Source organism: Protomyctophum parallelum (assembly GCF_964188405.1).
Source record: "Protomyctophum parallelum genome assembly, chromosome: 5".
Taxonomy (NCBI): domain Eukaryota; kingdom Metazoa; phylum Chordata; class Actinopteri; order Myctophiformes; family Myctophidae; genus Protomyctophum; species Protomyctophum parallelum.
In genome coordinates, this window is record NC_139702.1 from 30827177 (window position 1) to 30847176 (window position 20000).

At 43.9% G+C, this 20000-nt stretch overlaps 1 protein-coding gene across 1 annotated transcript in view; it reads left to right on the forward strand.

Moving 5' to 3' along the window:
• LOC310859515 (glutamate receptor ionotropic, NMDA 2A-like) overlaps nt 1–20000 on the forward strand; it is a gene marked incomplete at its 3' end in the record, with an annotated part of 245531 nt that overhangs the window by 209823 nt on the left and 15708 nt on the right. The window contains exons 13-15 of the mRNA XM_083766099.1: nt 2609–2838; nt 5375–5535; nt 14685–14872. Of these exons, the coding sequence (XP_083622225.1) occupies nt 2609–2838; nt 5375–5535; nt 14685–14872 (579 nt within the window). The remainder of the gene's footprint in view (nt 1–2608; nt 2839–5374; nt 5536–14684; nt 14873–20000) is intronic.

The window sequence follows — 20000 nt, forward strand, 5'->3', positions numbered from 1 at the left end:
CTACGAGCTTGTAGGTCTGCTATTTTTTAAAAATCGAAGAACCACTGACATAGAAACATAGCTTTTTCAGAAAACTGTCAGGATGTAGAAGACATTTATAGAATCTGATCATCCAGACATCCAGACTCAAAGTGTACAGCAGTATAGAAAGCAGCGACCTTGGTCTGCTCCCGGGAATAAAAGGCTGCCTTAACCCATTCTGACCTGAGATCAGATTCTAAAAATGTCTTCTACATCCTGACAGTTTTCATTCTGACCTGAGATCAGATTCTAAAAATGTCTTCTATGTCAGTCGCTCTTCGATTTAAAAAAAATAGCTAAAGCATAACGTAATGCTAACACCAAAACGGGTTCCCGCCCTAACGGCGAGGCTGGCAGCCAGCAGAGGAACACATGCTGTGGTGTTTTGCTTACAACTGCCTTCCCACGGCGCGTATAAATCTGCATGACTAAAAGCCTAATATCTTTCCCGGCGTTATACACATGCGACACGACGAGTGCTCCGTCCATTCGTAATGTACTGTACATTGAAAGGGACACAGCTGTACCTTTTATTGACAAGATATAATATATCTGCAAAGCAAATACACCTCATGACAGGTGAAGACTGAAGTAGCATTCTCAAAGGCTAAAATAACACACTCACACTCACTCACGCACACGCGCACTCATGCATGCATTACACTCTCTCTCTGTCTCGCTCTCTTCTATGTGTCTCTCTGTTTTTTATGATCAATCATACAAATGTCAGGATAATACAGTAAAGTAAAACATAACTTATTTTCTATCAATTATACCTGCACGAAGCCTTGGAATTCACAGGGACTTTTTTTTCTTTTTTTTTGTCTCATTCATAATTTGATGAGCGACTGAGTCTCCTACTGAGCAGCCATCCAATTATTGGCTCTGGAATACGACAAAAACAAAACAATCACCGTGAATTCCAAGCGTCATGGGGCGTGTAATTGATGCTTGGCTGATGATTGGAGAAAAGAAAACATAGATTGAAAACACCTGAAAATGATAATTGGCAGGAATACACAAGACAAGATCAACACTTTCCCCGTCATCTCTCCTCTGTCCACTGGCTGCCAAATGGTGCATTTAGACCAGTCGTTTAAGAGAAATGTGTTCTCTCCCCGCGACTTAAACTATATACTGAAAATAGCCGATCTACAGCACAAGCTCACGTCGTGTCTCACGATGCATTGTGAGCTTGTAGATCTGCTATTTTCATTACTTCTTCAAAGTTGTTGTTTTTCTCCCTGATTTATGACATGTGTACTATTGCTTTTTTAACGGTATAAAGGATTTTCCAACACTTGACCTGAACAGAGACAACTCGTGTTCTTACCGCAATATGATGACGATAATCCACCGATCACTGGAAAATGAGCGAACAAAGAAATAAAATAGAAAATAAACTCCACACTGAGTGTTTTTTGTTTCTATGTTGATGTTGTGGGATATATCTCCACAAAGTATTGTCACTCTGTTGATTGTTTTGGGATATATCTCCACTAAGTATTGTCACTCTGTTGATGTTGTGGGATATATCTCGTTTATGTTGATGTTGTGGGATATATCTCGTTTCTGTTGATGTTGTGGGATATATCTCGTTTATGTTGATGTTGTGGGACATATCTCGTTTATGTTGATGTTGTGGGACATATCTCGTTTCTGTTGATGTTGTGGGATATATCTCGTTTCTGTTGATGTTGTGGGATATATCTCGTTTCTGTTGATGTTTTGGGACATATCTCGTTTATGTTGATGTTGTCGGACATATCTCGTTTCTGTTGATGTTGTGGGATATATCTCGTTTCTGTTGATGTTGTGGGATATATCTTGTTCCTGTTGATGTTGTGGGACATATCTCGTTTCTGTTGATGTTGTGGGATATATCTCGTTTCTGTTGATGTTGTGGGATATATCTTGTTCCTGTTGATGTTGTGGGATATATCTCGTTTCTGTTGATGTTGTGGGATATATCTCCACAAAGTATCGTCACTCTGTCGCTTCCTGCTTACGCTCCACGTCGTTTAACCCGTTTGAGCCCGGCTATACCTTTTTAAAGCCGTAGTAGTGCCATGTATACTGTATATTATATATTATTAGTATTTCGCCACTAACAGGGGTTCATATATACCATCAGAATTCAGTCAAAACAAATGGGTTGACTCTCCTTTAACCCATTTTGGGGCGGGAACCCCATTTGGTGTTGTAAGCATTATGTTGTGCTTTAGCTATTGAAAAATAGCAGATCTACAAGCTCATAGCGCGCCACCGAGTGGCGAGCTACGAGCTTGTAGGTCTGCTATTTTTTTAAAGTCTTGAAAATGTGGCGCAAATCTTTGAATATATATTTCAGAGGGAACATTTTTAACAAAAATATTGGCTTCTGGGGTCCCTGGAACTATTTTGAGATGCGGGTCGGTGGCCCAATAGAGATAATTCTGGGGGTCCTTGACATGAAAAAGGTTGAGCACCACTGACACAGAAACATGGGAAAAAAATGATGATTTTGAAGCCTTTTTTTTTATCGATCTCAGTCCAAAATGGGTCAAGGATCCACGAGTATCTCTCTCTCTGTCTCTCTCTGTGTCAGACCCCCACGGGCCGTCCTTCACCGTGGGGAAGGCCATCTGGCTGCTGTGGGGCCTGGTGTTCAACAACTCGGTGCCCGTGCAGAACCCCAAAGGGACCACCAGCAAGTTCATCGTGTCGGTGTGGGCCTTCTTCGCCGTCATCTTCCTGGCCTCCTACACCGCCAACCTGGCCGCCTTCATGATCCAGGAGGAGTTTGTGGACCAGGTCACAGGCCTGTCCGACAAGAAGGTATATGTGACCCCTCCCAGTATTTTCAACCACAAGTCGGCTCTAATGAAACTTCAAACTTCAATAGACCGAAATACTTTTTTTTTTTTTTCGTTTTCGTTTTTAGCCACATTAACACAGTTGGAATGTTAAAGAATGTTTTTATTCCATCAGAAAGTCGTTTTAGTGTCGTTGTATTTACATTGCAAAAATGTCTCTATAATTACAGATTATTTGCCGTATTTTGGTTTAGTTTGAACATTCCTGCACGTATTTACATAGAGTCTTTTCAATTGGCCATAGCTATCTTTGTTCTCCAGTTACAGTAGCCGTGCAGTGTGTTTCTGTGACAATAGTAAATACAACATCAGCATTATTGTTAACTTGATATGATGCTGTTGGATATTGTAATAAAAGTATAAATTAACAGATTCACCCGTCGTCGTCCACTGAAGAAAAAAAAGGTTGCTGCCAGTTTTATGTTTGTTTGTGGTCTCCACACCACACACGTTCTGACGAGATTGTCTTAGTTATAAATCCATTCTTCTGCCCTTTATTTCAGTGCACACACGTACGTGCATGTTTAGCACTGTTTTAATCTTTGTAACTTTATTACCGTTGGATGCTGCTGCCTGATGATCAATACATGAATGAATAACATGCGGTGAAATCCGTCTTTTATATAATTTGATCAATCCATGACATCCATGCGTGATCACGCGTCGCGGTGAAATCCGTCTTTTATATAATTTGATCAATCCATGACATTGTTGTTGTTAGAAGAACAGCTCAAATATTGAATGTGAAGACATAGTGTAGTACAAATCCTGTCTTAAAAGTGGAAGGATTATAACAAAGGTCTAAGGTATTTTTTTTTCCCCTGACTTTCTGTTGGTAAAGTTTTAACTCTTTCACATCAGTGCACGGCTGATTCAAGTCATGCATTTAGGGGTAAAAAGGTACCTTTGTACATAATAATAATGTAATGTAAACATACAGCATTTTTAAATTTAGCAATTAAAAGCATGGGTCTAAAACTACAAGTAACTTCATGGAATAAATTATAGCCTACTTGCAGTGTTAGCTGCAAGTAGTTTTACTCCACATGTATTTATTTGAAAACTCAATTAGCCTACTAGTTACTTTTTAGATTGTATTATTACAAAACATTCACTAAACAACGTCCGTCCTATATTTCTATATTGCAATATTGATACTTTCTCATCTCTTTATTCTTATTCTAAGAGTTCTAGATGACCTTACTCTTTTACTAAGTGTCCACTCAAGTAATTCTGTGCAGTTGACAGCTAACCTAGTGGGGGGAGTGGTTAGTGGATGGGGGGAGTGTTTATGCAAGTATCTAGGAGTGGAGACAAGTATCTATTGTCACACCCATTCCTGGGCTCAAATTATTTGAAAACTTTGAAGGGGGAATTCTCTAATTTGACATTTCTGGTTCAAGTTTCAAATGGTCATATCTTCTTCATTTCCCCCCCAATTTCAATGAGCAATACATCATATGAAAGGTTACAGTGTGCAGTTTCATAATATGTAAAGAACTGAAAAATGACCATGGCCTCCTTGTATATTAAACCACTGTCCCCGGTCACATATTTGTTATAGTTATAGTTGTTATGCTCAGTGTGAACGGACTCTAAGCCCTATAACTCCCCGAGTCTTTCGTTTTTTCCCTAAATTCTTCATCCCTAGATTTTTGTAATCCATTTTTCACCCCGTGCCAATTCCCTATAAGCTGTAATCCTGGGCGCTTCTATCCCTCTGCCAACTTGGGGAGAGCCACGAACTGAGCTCACGCGTCCCTTCGAAGGGAAATTGTACTATACTTGTGGACACACACACACACACACACACACACACGCACACACAAACACGTACGTGCGTGTGCGAGCACGCTGAATGATGTGCTGACAGACAGCCAGACAGCCAGGACATGAGGAGTGTAGTAATGGATGCCAGGCCCGCGGCCAGATGGCTGCTCTCCAGAGCAGTGGCCTGCGGCCTGCCAGAGCCCACAGCCTCTGGCTGGAGCCGTCAACTTCATAACACTGCCAACACAGCACAGCCACAGCCACAGGCACAGGCACAGGCACGCACACACAAACAAATGCACACGCCCCCATAAACACATGGAGGGATTATGAAAGACTCGCCCCCTATGTGCATGATTGCCCCCTATGCGCGCACGTGCGAGCGTGCGTGCGTGCGTGTGTGCAGGTGTGCATTTGTGTATGCGTGCATGTGCATGTGCATGTGACTGTGTCTGTGTGTGTGTGTGTGTGTGTGTGTGTGTGTGTGTGTGTGTGTGTGTGTGTGTGTGTGTGTGTGTGTTTGTGCTCTACCAGTCTAACGGTAGACTGGACACAGAATGAGGATGACTGATGATTCCACTCTACTGTCTCTTTCTCTCCCCCATTTTTCTCTCCCTCACTCTCTCTCTCTCCTCTCTCTCTCCCTCTCCTCTCTCTCCCTCTCTCTCTCTCCCTCTCTCTCTCCCTCTCTCTCTCTCTCTCTCTCTCTCTCTCTCTCCGTCCCACAGTTCCAGAGTCCGTACTCGTACTCTCCTCCGTTCCGCTTCGGCACGGTGCCTAACGGGAGCACGGAGCGGAACATCAGGAAGAACTACCCTGACATGCATCAGTACATGACCAAGTACCACCAGAAGGGAGTGCAGGACGCGCTGGTGCACCTCAAGACCGGGTACGTCCCACTGTGTACACCATGTAGGGGGCTGCTCAAAGTGCTGTTGATTCCCTAGCCCATTCTGACCTGAGATCAGATTCTAAAAAATGTCTTCTACATCCTGACAGTTTTCCATTCTGACCTGAGATCAGATTCTAAAAATGTCTTCTATACGTCAAGTCGCTCTTCGATTTTTCAAAAATAGCAGACATACAAGCTCGTAGCGTGCCACTCGGTGGCGAGCTATGAGCTTGTAGATCTGCTATTTTTCAATAGCTAAAGCATAACGTAATGCTAACCAAAAGGGGTTCCCACCTAAAATGGGCTAGACTCAAACTATACGGTATATGACCAATGGAATGTTCGTCGACTACCTTTTGTTCGCAGACGGAAACTAAACAAAAACGAAATAAGAACTATACGCCATGATGTTATAGGGATTGTAATAACTCTAGATAAGAGCTATGGGTGCTGGCGGCGTGTTTCCTTCCATCAGTGCCCATACCCGAAGGTGGGGTTGGCGAAAGGGCCTTTCTGTGTGGAGTTTGCATGTTCTCCCCGTGTCCCCTAGCCTAGGGTAGGTATACCCTCACAAAAAACATGTAGTAATCCTGGTCACTAAACTGCCTCCCCCTGGCCAGCCAGGGCGCCTGATGGAGGGGAAAGGAACTGGTTGGAATAACGTGTTCCTTCCACGCGCTACGTCCAACCAGGGAAACTCCCCCCTGTCAGGTGTAAAGGAGCAACTTGGACACTCAGGCATGAAGGACGCATGAGTTCAAGTCCGTGGCTCTCCCCTTGTCCCCCATATATGGGGACTAGGTTGGTGGAGGGTGTGTAGAGCCCAGGATCACATTAGATGATTGACACAGGGGTGAAAAATGGGTTACAAATTCGTGGGATAAAAAAATATATTTAAAAAAAGAGGTTTATCCCGCCCCGATAACCACACTTTATTGATAGCACAGTGGAGAATGAACAGTAAACATGGAGAGAGTCGGGGGGAGAGACACACAGCAAAGGTACCACCGGGTTCAGGAGTGGTCACTTTTTTGGCACCCTCTAGTTTTTCATGGGAAAAAAAATGCACATAAAAATCCACGGCAAGTGGTTTCCAAACGTCAGTCAGGGACACATACATGAATATGTATTTGGCCGTTGACCCACACCTGGAAAGGTTTTGTTTTGCCAGAGAAGATTTATGTTTAAAGAAAAAAGCTAAATCATTCAAACATTTGTGATGTACTTTCCCAAACCCGCATAGCATTAAGTATACAAGCTCGCACGAATGACCGAATTAAAAATGATTCAAACATTTTCGATATTCTTTTCAAAAACACTAATATAAGGCAGATGTAAGCTCGCATGGAAGCACAAATGATGATACCCCCCCCGGAAGACCCCTGGGGGGCTACAGGGGGGGGGGGGGGGCTACGCCACTGGTCATGACCCTCACTGTCAATGCCGGCGTGCACGACCTGTCAACTGGAGCCTCATTATCCCTGACTCAGAGAGAGAGAGAGATGGAGAAACACTGTTGTTGCAATACCCACGCTGCTCCACTTAAAGAAAACATGCAAAGAACAAACAAACAAACAGAAGAGACGTTGCATCAGACACATGCGCGCGCGTGCCCTAACACACACACACACACACACACACACACACACACACACACACACACACACACACTCACACACACGTTTCTAAGCCCCCTAGAGGGCCAACTCATCATCGTTGTGGAAACCTTGTTCACAAACTGTTAATTTTAAAGATTCAAATTCAAAACAAGCTCAAAACAAACGTGTTTTTGCACGACACTGTATAGTTGTAGGCCATTCATTTACAGGGAACACAAAAACATAACCGTGTAACTTTCCTCAACTACCCCGGATTTGAACCTGTTTTTTTACCCGCTTGAGCTAATAGAGCCTGTGTCTGCTTGCTCAGAGGATACAATTTATCTTGACCATCGTGCCAAAGTCTGTGGCGTACCCAGACGCCGTGGGGGCCCATGAAACGTCACAATGGTAAACAGTGCTTTTATATAGGTTTTTTTTTTAATCCGAATTATTACATTCATCTCCTGCCATACATACCAACCTGCAAATCGGGAGCAATTAGGGGTTCAGAGTCTTGCTCAAGGACACTTCGACACTAACTCTGGGGGAGCCTGGGATCGAACTGGGAACCTCGTGGTTCCTATCCGGACACTCTATACCTCTGAACCACTGCCGCCTGAAGGAAGGAAGGAAGGAAGGAAGGAAGGAAGGAAGGAAGGGAGGGAGGGAGGGAGGGAGGGAGGGAGGGAGGGAGGGAGGGAGGGAGGGAGGAAGGAAGGGAGGGAGGGAGGGAGGGAGGGAGGGAGGGAGGGAGGGAGGGAGGGAGGGAGGGAGGAAGGGAGGAAGGAAGGAAGGGAGGGAGGGAGGGAGGGAGGAAGGGAGGGAGGAAGGAAGGACGAAGAAGAAGAAGAAGAATAAGCCACAGTACAACAGTATCTACTGTACAGATAGCTAACTGACAACTGTCTCCTCACGGCGGGAAAATGTGCAGTCACGCATTTTCTGTTATTTTTTTTCCCAGGTGCTCATTATGGAGCCGCATGATTGCAGCTGCAGCCAGAGAGCTGTCACAACTGTTAATAGTCATTTGTGCTTGAAGGTTTATGTTATACCTTTCACACACACACACACACACACACACACACACACACACATACACAAACACACACGAGCGCGCGCGCGCACACACACATTTGGAGTAGTCCAAATGGGAACAAATGGATATGCAGGGTCCACACACACACACACACACACACACACCTACTGTATACACACCAATGGAGGCAATAATAGCTGCCTGTCATAATGGCTTTGGTCTTGTATGGTTCTAAACATAATATACTGCATTGTATATTGCTGCTGGCGTTGGGCAGAACCCTTAATTGTATCTCCATGTTTCACATTTAGGTCAAAACGTCGAGCTTGTGGATCTGCCACTTTTGGTGCTTTTGTGTGACCCTGTGGTATAAACTTCTAAATATCTGAAACGCTTTACTTAACCCTTTAACTTTATTCTTTCTTGCCTTGATCTCCTTAACCCCCCCGATGGGAACTACTAAAAATAGTATAGTTTATTGTTTACTCTCCACACAGTAATGGATCTTTACATTTTCATTTAAAAGTAATTAAATTGTCACTTTAGAAATGTGCAGATACTGTACGGTAATTGGTTTGTTTACTGTTGAGTGAGAACCCCCATATCATTTGGGGGTCCCCAACCCACAGGTTGAGAACCACTGGATTAGACCACTCTGGTTGTCAGCTTGTCCTCGAGCCCGGGGAGCAGCAGGGGGTCCAACAAATAGACCATTATGGGTCTGTAACGCTCAGAGTTAAATTAACCACGAGAAGTCTAAAGTGTATAGATTCCTTTCTGTTTTCTGTTATTGTGGGGAAAGCTTTTTTTCCGATAATAGCTGATCCACAAGGTCACAACGCATTGCGTAGCAACACGTTGTGACCTTGTCCATCGGCTACTTTCAGAGGAAGCTTTCCCCACGATACGGACGCTGGGCGTTTAAGTGGTTGAAGTACTAAAACCAAAACTCAACAATTGGCACATTTAGGGCTGTATTTTGTGTGTCTTAAGTACCAGTTCTTATTACCTAACTTGAGTTGACTAAAGACCTGGAGGTGTGAGCAATGCCATTTGGCTATCCTAAGTGGCCAAAGAGCATTGATCACGCCTCCAGGTCTTTAGTTTACTCAAGTTAGGTAATAAGACCTGGTACTTAAGACACGCAAAATACAGCCCCGCATCTCCAGAGTTAGGAAACTAAAAAGCCTCTGTTATGGAAAATAATTTGGGAGACACAGTTGTTGTTTATTCAGTGACAGTCAGAAGCAGAGAGCCAAACCCCAGAGAACCAGCTACCATCTCTCACACGGTTCTCTGTGTCGTCCTTATCTCTCCCTCTCTCTCCTCCACTCCACTCTCCCCTTCACCAGAGAGTGGTCCCAACTTTATATTATTGAGTTAATTATTGAGTTACATAAGTGATCGATCTTTCTGGAAAGTTGCGTCTATAGCCAAAATATGTGTTTACCAGTCTCGCGGTAGCCTAACTAAAGGGCTAGTACACCTACTTCACTGCTGCATGGGTTAGGGTTGTTGGTCATATTCCCCGACATTCTTGTTCTTAATAGGAAGTCCAGATGTTGTCTTGGACTATACGGCCTCTCTCTCACACAGATAGAAATAAGAATTTGTTTATGATTATCAATACATCTCTTGAACACCAAGCTTGCATAATTATGTCCGTAGGTTTGGAAGAAGGCAGTCAATTCATACCGTAGGTTCGGTGGATGTTTAGGTTGGCACTAGGTTACAGGAACACCGACACAGAGCATAGTTCCCTGTTTTCCCCTGTCTAGAAAAATCTAGAAAAAAATCTACTGTACCTGTTGTGTTGATCTTGCTCTTTTCTGCTTCTGGCCAGAGACCCGTCTCACAAAATCCTGTGTAGGCGACGCCAATTATTGATGATTGTCAATATCCCAGTAGATAATGAGGCAAAAACAATTAGGTCTAATCGAAAAGGTTTATTTGAAGATAATACAAAAATGAGAATAAGTCAAAAAGATAAGGTAGATGATACAAAAAGAATAAGTTAAAATATTAAAAAGGATATTGCCGTACAACGCAATGAATGATGAACCAAAAGAGAGACGTGGTCCTCAGTTTAGTCGGCTATTAGCTGACTTCACCCAGCTTGCTTTCAGGTTATATAGCAAGTAGCGAGTAGTGATGTCACAATACAAGCAAGATACCGGCCCACACGAATGATCCGTGGCCTTTTCCAAGTTCGTCTCAGAACATTTCAGAACATTTGAGTACTGCCAGAGAAAGTCGACTCGACCTGGCTACAAGCCGGGATGATTTCACATTGCACATGGACAGAAATACAAGAACATATGTGACCAGATTTGACTGAGAGACTGCCAACGCGCAAATTCCAGCTTTTCCCCCCAAAAATGAGTCAATAGCACAGGCAGACTCTTCACATACTAGAGCATGTCTGAAATAAGTGTCAGAGCTGAAATCGACATGTACATATTATGAAATAAATGCTTAAACATGTAGCTACTGTAGGTGTAATGTTAGAGACCACAGAAGTGAACCTTTCAAGCCTGTTTTCTCAACTCGCTGTTTTCTGCAAGACATTACTATATATGCCATATCTCCAAAACTGGTGAGTCAAACTGAACAACCAATATGTCAATTTGAAGCTATGATTCCCTGCTTTCATATGACATGAAAAAATCTCTCAGTCAGATTTGGTCACATGGGTCTGAGGGAGCAATCAGAATATCTGTGGGTTACTAAAACACTGCACTGGATCAGAGGGAGGCAACGTGTCACACAAAGAGCACAGTGCAGCTGGGTCAACATGGATACACTCGGTCAGAGGGTAAATTAAAGCATACTGTACATAGGTCAAAGGGTTAATATAATATACACCCCTGTATATAGAATGATACGCCCCTATAAGTATATGATTCTCCAATACCTCTTATTCAATTGGCTGTTTGTTGCCATGATGGCAAACCTCTGTCTGCACACATCATCAAACTGTGTTTGCCGACATGCACTGGCTCTGCTATCATGGTGCAGCCAATTTAATAAAGGCTTTTTAGTTGAGTAACTTGGGAGATTGAGTGCTTTGTTATTTTTCTCTCTCTCTCTTTTAGTAGTAGTTTAATCACTTACTTTCTTTCTCACAGGAATAAAAACACGGCGCCGTTGCTGTGGTTAATGTACACCGTTGGGTTGGAGCACGGGCATCGTTAGGATGGACTTGAAAAGGAGCCAGCTTAAGGTGGTCCGTGCATCTAGTACGGATGCCTCCTGAGTGTCTCCCGACTAGGGAGAGACTCCTGAAACTGTTGCCCCTTGCGACCCGACTCCGGATAAGCGGTATAGATGGATGGGTCTGGTGATGCAACCTGATCTCGCACACTGTGCTGCCAAGAAGGGGGGTCATGGCATGGGGACAGATTTCAACCATTACGGAAATATTTGACATTTTGGGGCTGTACCCTCTAGTGTGCTTCAGGCGCTGCGCCTTATTAGCGGTGTGAGCGTGGGAGGTGACAATTTTCTGTTGACCGCTGGAAACACAACTTAAACACAGTAACAGCCGCGTTTAGCATAATTGTTTGCTGGGAGAACTTTTTCTCACGTGTTGTGGAGAACACATGGTCAAAACTCATGGATTGGAGCTGAATTATTTGTGCGTGCGCGTCATACATTGTCTCTTTAACTCTCATGTTTAGGCTCCACAGCGGCTTGTTGAACAGCCCTAGATAACAGCCGTAATATTACTGGCTCGAGAGTGAGACTATGTTGGCTGATGCATGATTTATCTTTTGTTAGCCGCTCTGTTGGAACTGTGTGGGCAAGTTATATAGCCTGGGTTATTCAGGGACTGCCGCAGCTGCACTGACTGGCAAAAACAACTGAACATTTACCTCTGAGCATGTGGAAATGGACCCATCACTGTCCCTCTGTGTACGCTGTGAGGCTAAAGGGCTGTCCACACACCGAGCACGGTTACTGCCACTACAAATACATTAGAGTGGATGGTGTGATTCCACACCACAACTATGACACCGACTCGGAACTACTGAATCGCCGTCCTCCGCACTCTCCTATTTAGCATCAGGATCTTGACCACTATGCTGTTATAGCTAAACTGTCATGCATCTATGTAGGTGGTGCGTCTTCTTGCCTATAGCCTGGCTTTGCCCTGGGTTGACTCCCACGTCTGTATATACATTTATGATAATGTATATATCTCCCGTTCTCATCCGGAAGCGAGGCTTGTGAAATAATATGTATAGTTATACAGTTGCCGTGCTTGGTATGGGGCTATGGGCAGCCCTTATCGCTCAATTAGCAGCCATAACTCTGGTGTGCTAAGTTGTGTCCACCACTGACATTCCTGAAGGACCAATCCGTGGAATGTGAAAACTTCAACACAGTGAAGAAGAGTGTTCATTTCACAAACTAAATTAGGATTTTGTACACAGACAGATGTGTACAAGCCTTGCTCCCTGATGACAAAAGGGGATCAGAACAATGGTTACTACACACTAAACCCAAGCGTTTAGGTTATAAACAGTTTTAAACACATATTTGTAACACTTTTTAAACGTGTCACAGTGTTTAGATTATAAACAGAAGAACATGTTTAATCCCTGTAACACTTTTTAAACACATAAACGTGTTTAGTAGGGCCGGGACTAATTGCGATTAATTATGATTAATTAACTACAGAAAAATTAAAGCATTAAAAAAATTAACGCATTTTAATCGCACTATTTTCTTCACCGCGGAACGTTGTCACTGGACAGTTTTCAGACGGACCTGCGCACCAAGTGTCCGTGTCCTCTTCAGACAATAACACCACCAGAAACCGCAGACAGTTCACCAGACTGGGGGAAGCCGCTGAGATCACTTTGCTTGTCCCCGTGGATTGGAAATAGGATTTAAAAGGCTATCCGATGGTAGCGTGGACTACAGCACAGTTGTGTGCAATTATTCAATAAAGAATTATTACCCCTATTACTACAAAAACAATGTTTTATTGCTTAAACTTATGTATTCACTATTCATTGATTCACCAGTATACCAAAATCCATTTAAAAAAATTGCTTTCTCACTGTTCTCGGGTCAAATAATGATATGCGATTAAAATGCGATTAATCTAGATTAATTAATCGCAAAGCCTCTGATTAATTAGATTTTTTTTTTTAATCGAGTCCCAGCTCTAGTGTTTAGTTTTTACAATCAAAGTCAGTCATATAGGTGTTTAGAATTTGAACACTAGGTGTTCTCGTGAGGTGTTTGAGTGAACTCGTGTTCTACTGTATTTTATGACCATTAATTAACCATAACCATTAACATGTGGCATTTTATTATTACACACATGGTGTTTAGGTTTAAACGCGTCACATGTTCCAGGGATTTACAGTGTAGGCATTTGAAGTGTTACAAAAGGCCCCACATGTTTTTGTCTGGCTTTTGCCATAGCAGACCCCTAAACAGTCTGGATGTTATGAAGGGGAGTCTACCAACGCGCCTCAAGCCTGAAACGGCTGATCCGGTGCTTCACAGGTGCAGGGACATCAAAGTTGCATAAGGAGAAGAGACTGGAGCAGCAACGACTAACGTTTCGACCTTGCGGTCTTCATCAGAGTCATGACTCTGATGAAGACCGCAAGGTCGAAACGTTAGTCGTTTTTGTATACTCAGCACCTAAATAAAAGGCTCTAAATGTCCGTGCTGCTCCAGTCTCTTCTCCTTATGCAAGTCTGGATGTTATGTTTTTCCACCCACCCTAGTCTAGCCAATATAGGATCACAAAGTAATAATAATAAAATATAATTGGCAGAAAGGGTGAGAGACAGAGAGAGAGAGCCATATAGGGCAGGAGCCTATCTCCTGTTTCTGTAGCGTGAGGCGGCTTGATGTACAAGTACACCCCCTGGACATGACGCTATAGTATGTTACCCCCTATCCAACCCTTGATGCTGAGTGCCAAGCAGGGATGCATTGGGTCAGAGTCTTTATGTATGACCCGACCGGGGATCGAACCCTGACCTTCGAGTCTCAGGGCGGACACGCTAACCACAAGGTCACTGAGCTGAGCGGCTGCTGCCCATGGCCCTGAAGTACTGCTGTAGTGTCCATGGCCCTGAAGTAACCGTAGCTGCTGTCCATGGTGCTGAAATAACTGTGGCTGCTGTCCATGGTGCTGAAATAACTGTGGCTGCTGTCCATGACCCTGAAGAAACCGTAGCTGCTGTCCATGGTTCTGAAATAACTGTAGCTGCTGTCCATGGTGCTGAATTAACTGTGGCTGCTGTCCATGGCTCTGAATTAACTGCGAGCTTATACGTCTATGTTTACGATTTGTTTTAAATGTCGAAAATGTTTGGAAACTAAATGAGTTGAAAAACCAGCAAAAAACAAAACAAAGAAAGGCACCAAACAGAGAGTGTTGTGTGTCTCCCTGCTGTACAGGAAGCACTAATGTGTCTCCCTGCCGTACAGGAAGCAGCTAAACAGAGAGTGACTTGTGTGTCTTCCTGCCGTAACAGGAAGCTGGACGCGTTCATCTACGACGCGGCGGTGCTCAACTACATGGCGGGACGGGACGACGGCTGCAAGCTGGTGACCATCGGCAGCGGATACATCTTCGCCACCACCGGCTACGGCATCGCGCTGCAGAAAGGATCCTACTGGAAGCGACACGTGGACCTGGCCATACTGGGCATCATAGGGGACGGTGAGACCTGCTCTGACATGCCATGTTGTTGTATCTGACCCCGTCAAACCCTGTACACTATCAAGACACATTTCATATATTATGGCCAGTGCAGAATTCATTCCTGTTGATAGCCCACACACACACACACACACACCCACACCCACACACACACACACACACACACACACACACACACACACACACACACACACGCACACAATAATAACAGTCAATGTTCTTTGAATCACTGTGGTACAACTTCAGTAATAATAACTATAAAGGAGTCACATGGGCACAGTTCTAAGTGCCGTGCATGCGTATGTCTGTGCATGCGTGCGTCCGTGCGTGCGTGCGTCTGTGCATGCGTGCGTGTCGCTCATTGCCTTGGGACTTCAAACTTCACTGGTTCAGCCCTCCCCCCCTTTAGTCTCTCTCTCTCTGTCTGTTTGTTTCTCTCTCCCTCTCTCTCTCTCCCTCTCTCTCTCTCTCTCTCTCTCTCTCTCTATCACACGCGACTCTTAACACACCATTTCATCATCATTAGTGTGTGTGTGTATGTGTTTGTGAGTGTGTGTGTGCGCGTGTGCGTGTGTGTGTGTGCGTGCACGCGCGTGTGTATGTTATGCTTCAGATTGTGTATAATAGCCTGTGAATGTGTGAATGGAAAAAAGACGAGTGCGTGCACACACACACACACACACACACACACACACACACAGGGAGGCCCGTGTGTAATAATTCCATCTCTATCGCTCCATCACTATCAATTCACCCCGCTCTCCTCCTCCTCCACCCCTGTCTCTCTTCCATTACCATTTATTTACCACTTCACCTCTCTCGCCTCATTCCATCTCTTCTCCATCCTGCCCAGGAACGACACTCTCGCCCTCTCTCTCTCCCTCTCTGTTAAGTCCGACCCGAAAAGCTCACAACACGTCGCAGACCCCGATGTGTTGAGCGCTTGTAAAGGTTGGCTATGTTTGGCTTTATCAGCCTTTTATTTATTTATCACGGAATTATAGCCATGACCCCTTCCTCACTCCCTATCCTTCGCTGTTCTTCCTTCCTCCCCATCCTTGCTATCCTTCCATTAATATTCCATCACTCCTAACCTTGCGTTCTTCCCAATCCCATGCTATTTTTTTCCTAACCTATTCGTCGATTTTTCCCCCCCGTCTCCCTCCCTCCTTCCTTAACCCTCCTATTTTTATCTCCATGGCCAAAGGCAGGATCTCGCATTCTCCCCCATGCATGTCTGTCTGTCGTTATGTCTGTCTGCACACACACAGTCTTGCAAACTACTCGCCTATATGTATAATTTTTCAAATTTGGTCCAGAGACAAACTATGTCATCTTTTGTCAGATAATAACCTTTCAGAGCCATCCTCCCTCCAGGCTATAGGGTGCTATGGCTGTGTGGAGTGGTACTGTAGCAGACATCACAGACATCCACACAGCAACGCCACTGTGTTGCTTTCTGTATGGTTTACACAGAAATACTTTTCACGAGCGGAGGGACGCTTTGCATGTCGTTGTTGTCGGGCAGAAACCTCTTATCTTCCTATTCTAACATTTCTATTCCAACGTTAACTGCAGAACAGTCGTTCTTTTTTTTCATTTGAATCCTGAAAAGTAGCAGTTTTGGACATATGAGGTTTCCACCCAACAGCGAAGATAGCATGTCCACACGCATGCAGCGTTTGTCCTCGATGTCATCTGCGTTATTTGCACAAAATAGTTTAGCTGAAAGAACAATAAACGAGGACTTATCATGGTTATGATAACGAGTTCTTATCATGGTTATGATAACGACTCGACATTGTGTCGTTAAATCACCGTGTTTGTTAGACACAGCCAGGAGGATCAAAAGAGCAATGGATCCTCTCCAAAAATGTCTTATTATTCATGGTGCATTTGTATCGTTATTTCTTCCCTTTGTATTGTTGTATCCGACAGTACTTCTCTTATACTCTTAAAATTACATTATGTTTGTTTTTTTATTTGACATAATTATACACTCTCAAGAGTTAAAGATCTAATAATGGTCCATTTGGTTTCCAACTTTGCATCATTTGGCTGGGGACCACCTGGAACTCAAGGACCACTGGTGGTCCCCGGACCACTGGTTGATTACAATTACAATTAACATCATAAAAATCTGACCAAATACGTTAATGTGTGAAACAAAAGTAGACAATCATTCCAATAACCAGTCAGAAACTATACACGTGAGCAGAGTTGATTTGATTCATTTGAGTCCTCTGTAAAACACATTATCATCCGTCTCTAGTTTTAGATCCATGGGAAATTTACTGAGAAGGCAAACTGTCCGAATGAGACAGAATTAATGAGTTCTTAGAATGAGTTCTTGCACATGATGGGAACAATACAGTCACCATGTTGTTGAAGCTCGCGTATCCTGTGTTTGTGAGTCTCTTTGCGACTGAATTCCCCCCCACAGGATCAATACAGGTGTATCTATTTTCTGGTTGAGTCGCCCCAGGCTCGGCTCCAGGATGAAATGAGTTGACAATAGCAAGGGGGAAACACATCATTTTGAATTAGTAAAACAATATGCACATAAAACTAAAAACTAAGGGGGTAGAATTGGCAACTGAGGGTGCACGCCAGGCCACCCTCTGGCACCCCCATGGCGTCGGGCCCTGAATCGCTCAGTGTGCTGCTGCAAAAAACAAAGGCAAATGCCGAGATGGCTTAATGAAACACGATGCTATAGGTCGCTGTTCCAGCGTGTCTTTACCATAGTAATGTTGTATGGCAGACAGACTCTGGCAGCTCACACAAAATGCTCTGGGTAGACAGATTGTAGATCTGGCCCCTGAGACTATGCATCCGTTCACTTTGTTGCTGGCCAGTGGACAGAGAGAGAGACATACACAGATAGAGAGATGGAGCCGTTTAGTTAAATGCCCATGTCTGATTAACACCAACATACTGAGCGTGCTAACATGTCCCTCACACCTATCATATGTCCCTCACCCCCCCCCCCCCCCCTCTCTCTCTCTCTCTCTCTCTCTCTCTCTCTCTCACTCTCTCTCATATTAGATTAGATTAGATTAGATTCAATTTATTGTCACTGCACAGAGTATACAAATACTTAGACAATGAAATGAAGGGTGTACAAAGAGTGCACTGAGCCGCTGCACGTGAGTGCACCGCCACTAGTTTCTTCCTTGCAGAAAAAAAAAGAAAGATATGGGAGGATGCGGGGAGGGAGGCAGGGTTGGGGTGGGGGTGTTGACAGAGAGGGAGGGGGGGTGGGGGGCATACATCACATCATATTACAATTGTAACAGCAGGTAACAGTGCAGCACTATCCCTCTCTCTGTTTCTGCACAACAGCACCCCTACTGGTACTCATTATGGTGCTCATTAACATTAACACATACATAGGTGAACACATAGGCGGACACATTGCTGTTCCTTGGAGTGGTTGCACCACTCAATAAAGATTAATTGAAATCTGCCACTTGAATTAAGGTGACTTGATTGGTTTTGGGCATGTCAGCTCAAACCCACAATGCATACCTTGTTTTGTTGTGCGCCATCGTCAGTAGCATTACAAAGTTATATACGAAAAAAACTATACCATTTCCATTCCATTTCCCCCTTCTATTTCCTATTCCAAGTGTGTTTGTCTTATGCAACATCAGTGCCGCTATTCCAAAGCTCCCTCGTGTACGTTTTTTAACTAATTTCAGCAATGGGATACTATTTTTTTTCTGGTGGGTAGAACTTGTTGAGGTGGTCATTTTGAAAATAGCTCTCAAGTCCAAAAAGTGTGCGCACCCATTGTGTACACCTATTACCTCATACCAGAGTCCTGCACGGGTCCAATTTTCGATGCCTGCACCCGCCCTGCCCGTCAATCATCAGTTCCGCAACCCGCCCGTTACCCGTTAACTTATAAAAGTATATTTACTGGGAAGTATATTTCCCCACCGTCAAACTCGGGTACCGACGGGGTATCCGCGGTGGTTAAACGTTAAACGTTTTAACAGCATCAACTAAATCCTCACACGAGAACAAACAAGTTGTTTAAAAGCGTTTAAAAAGTTTCAGGTATATACCCCATGATTTTACCGGATACAACATGGGAGAATACAAAAACGCCTTTGCCTGATTTGAATGAAGGCCGTTTCCTTCCTCTCTCTCTTTTTACCATTAGAGTGCCCGGAATCTTTTTTCTCTCTTGTTTTAATAAAATAGAATTTAGTTGGAAGAATCAACAGTGGACAGCGATACACCCTGGTGCTCACAGGAGAGACACAAGTGGTTAAAAGTGGCTCAACTTAAAAGTATGCAGGTATACCCCCCATGATTATACAGGATATGACATGAGACGTCTTTGCTATAATGAAGGCTCTCACCTCCTTTTCCTCCTTTTTTTTTTACCATTGAGTGCCCCTGCTCATCATGCAGTTTTTCTCCCTTACTTTAACCCATTTTGACCTGAGATCAGATTCTAAAAATATCCTCTACATCCCGACAGTTTTCTGAAAAAGCTATGTTTCTATGTCAGTGGTTCTTTGATTTAAAAAAAATAGCTGACCTGCAAGCTCGTAGCGCGCCACTCGGTGGCGCGCTATGAGCTTGTAGATCTGCTATTTTTCAATACATAAAGCATAACATAACACCAAAAGGGGTTCTTCGCTCAAAATGGGTTAACAGCATGGAATCATCATCATTACATCCTGTGGTACAACACGTTCACAGAGGGAGAAGTCAGGCAGTCACATGCGGCTGGCGGCAGGCACCTGCAGAGTCTCACATCTCCTTTTTTTTCACAGACAGGCGGTACAAAAGAAAAGGCAGACTTTGTCCTCCTCCACCATGGAGCCTTCATCACACCACTTCTCTTTCAACCATGTTCTTTTATTATAGCTGCTGATTCTCTCTCTCTCTCTCTCTCCCATCAGGCCGTCACTTCACAGCATCTCTGGCCAAACGGGACGCTCATAAAAGAAGTCTTTCATTATTACCCTTCATTATATCCTCCCTGAGGATGCCGTACGTCGCTGTCGGGCGAAGAAACTTCTTATCTCCATATTTTTTACTTTTTGGTGGTTTTTTTTTGGTAAATGAACGCCTTGATCACACAAAGAGCATCAAAAGTGAGCTCGAA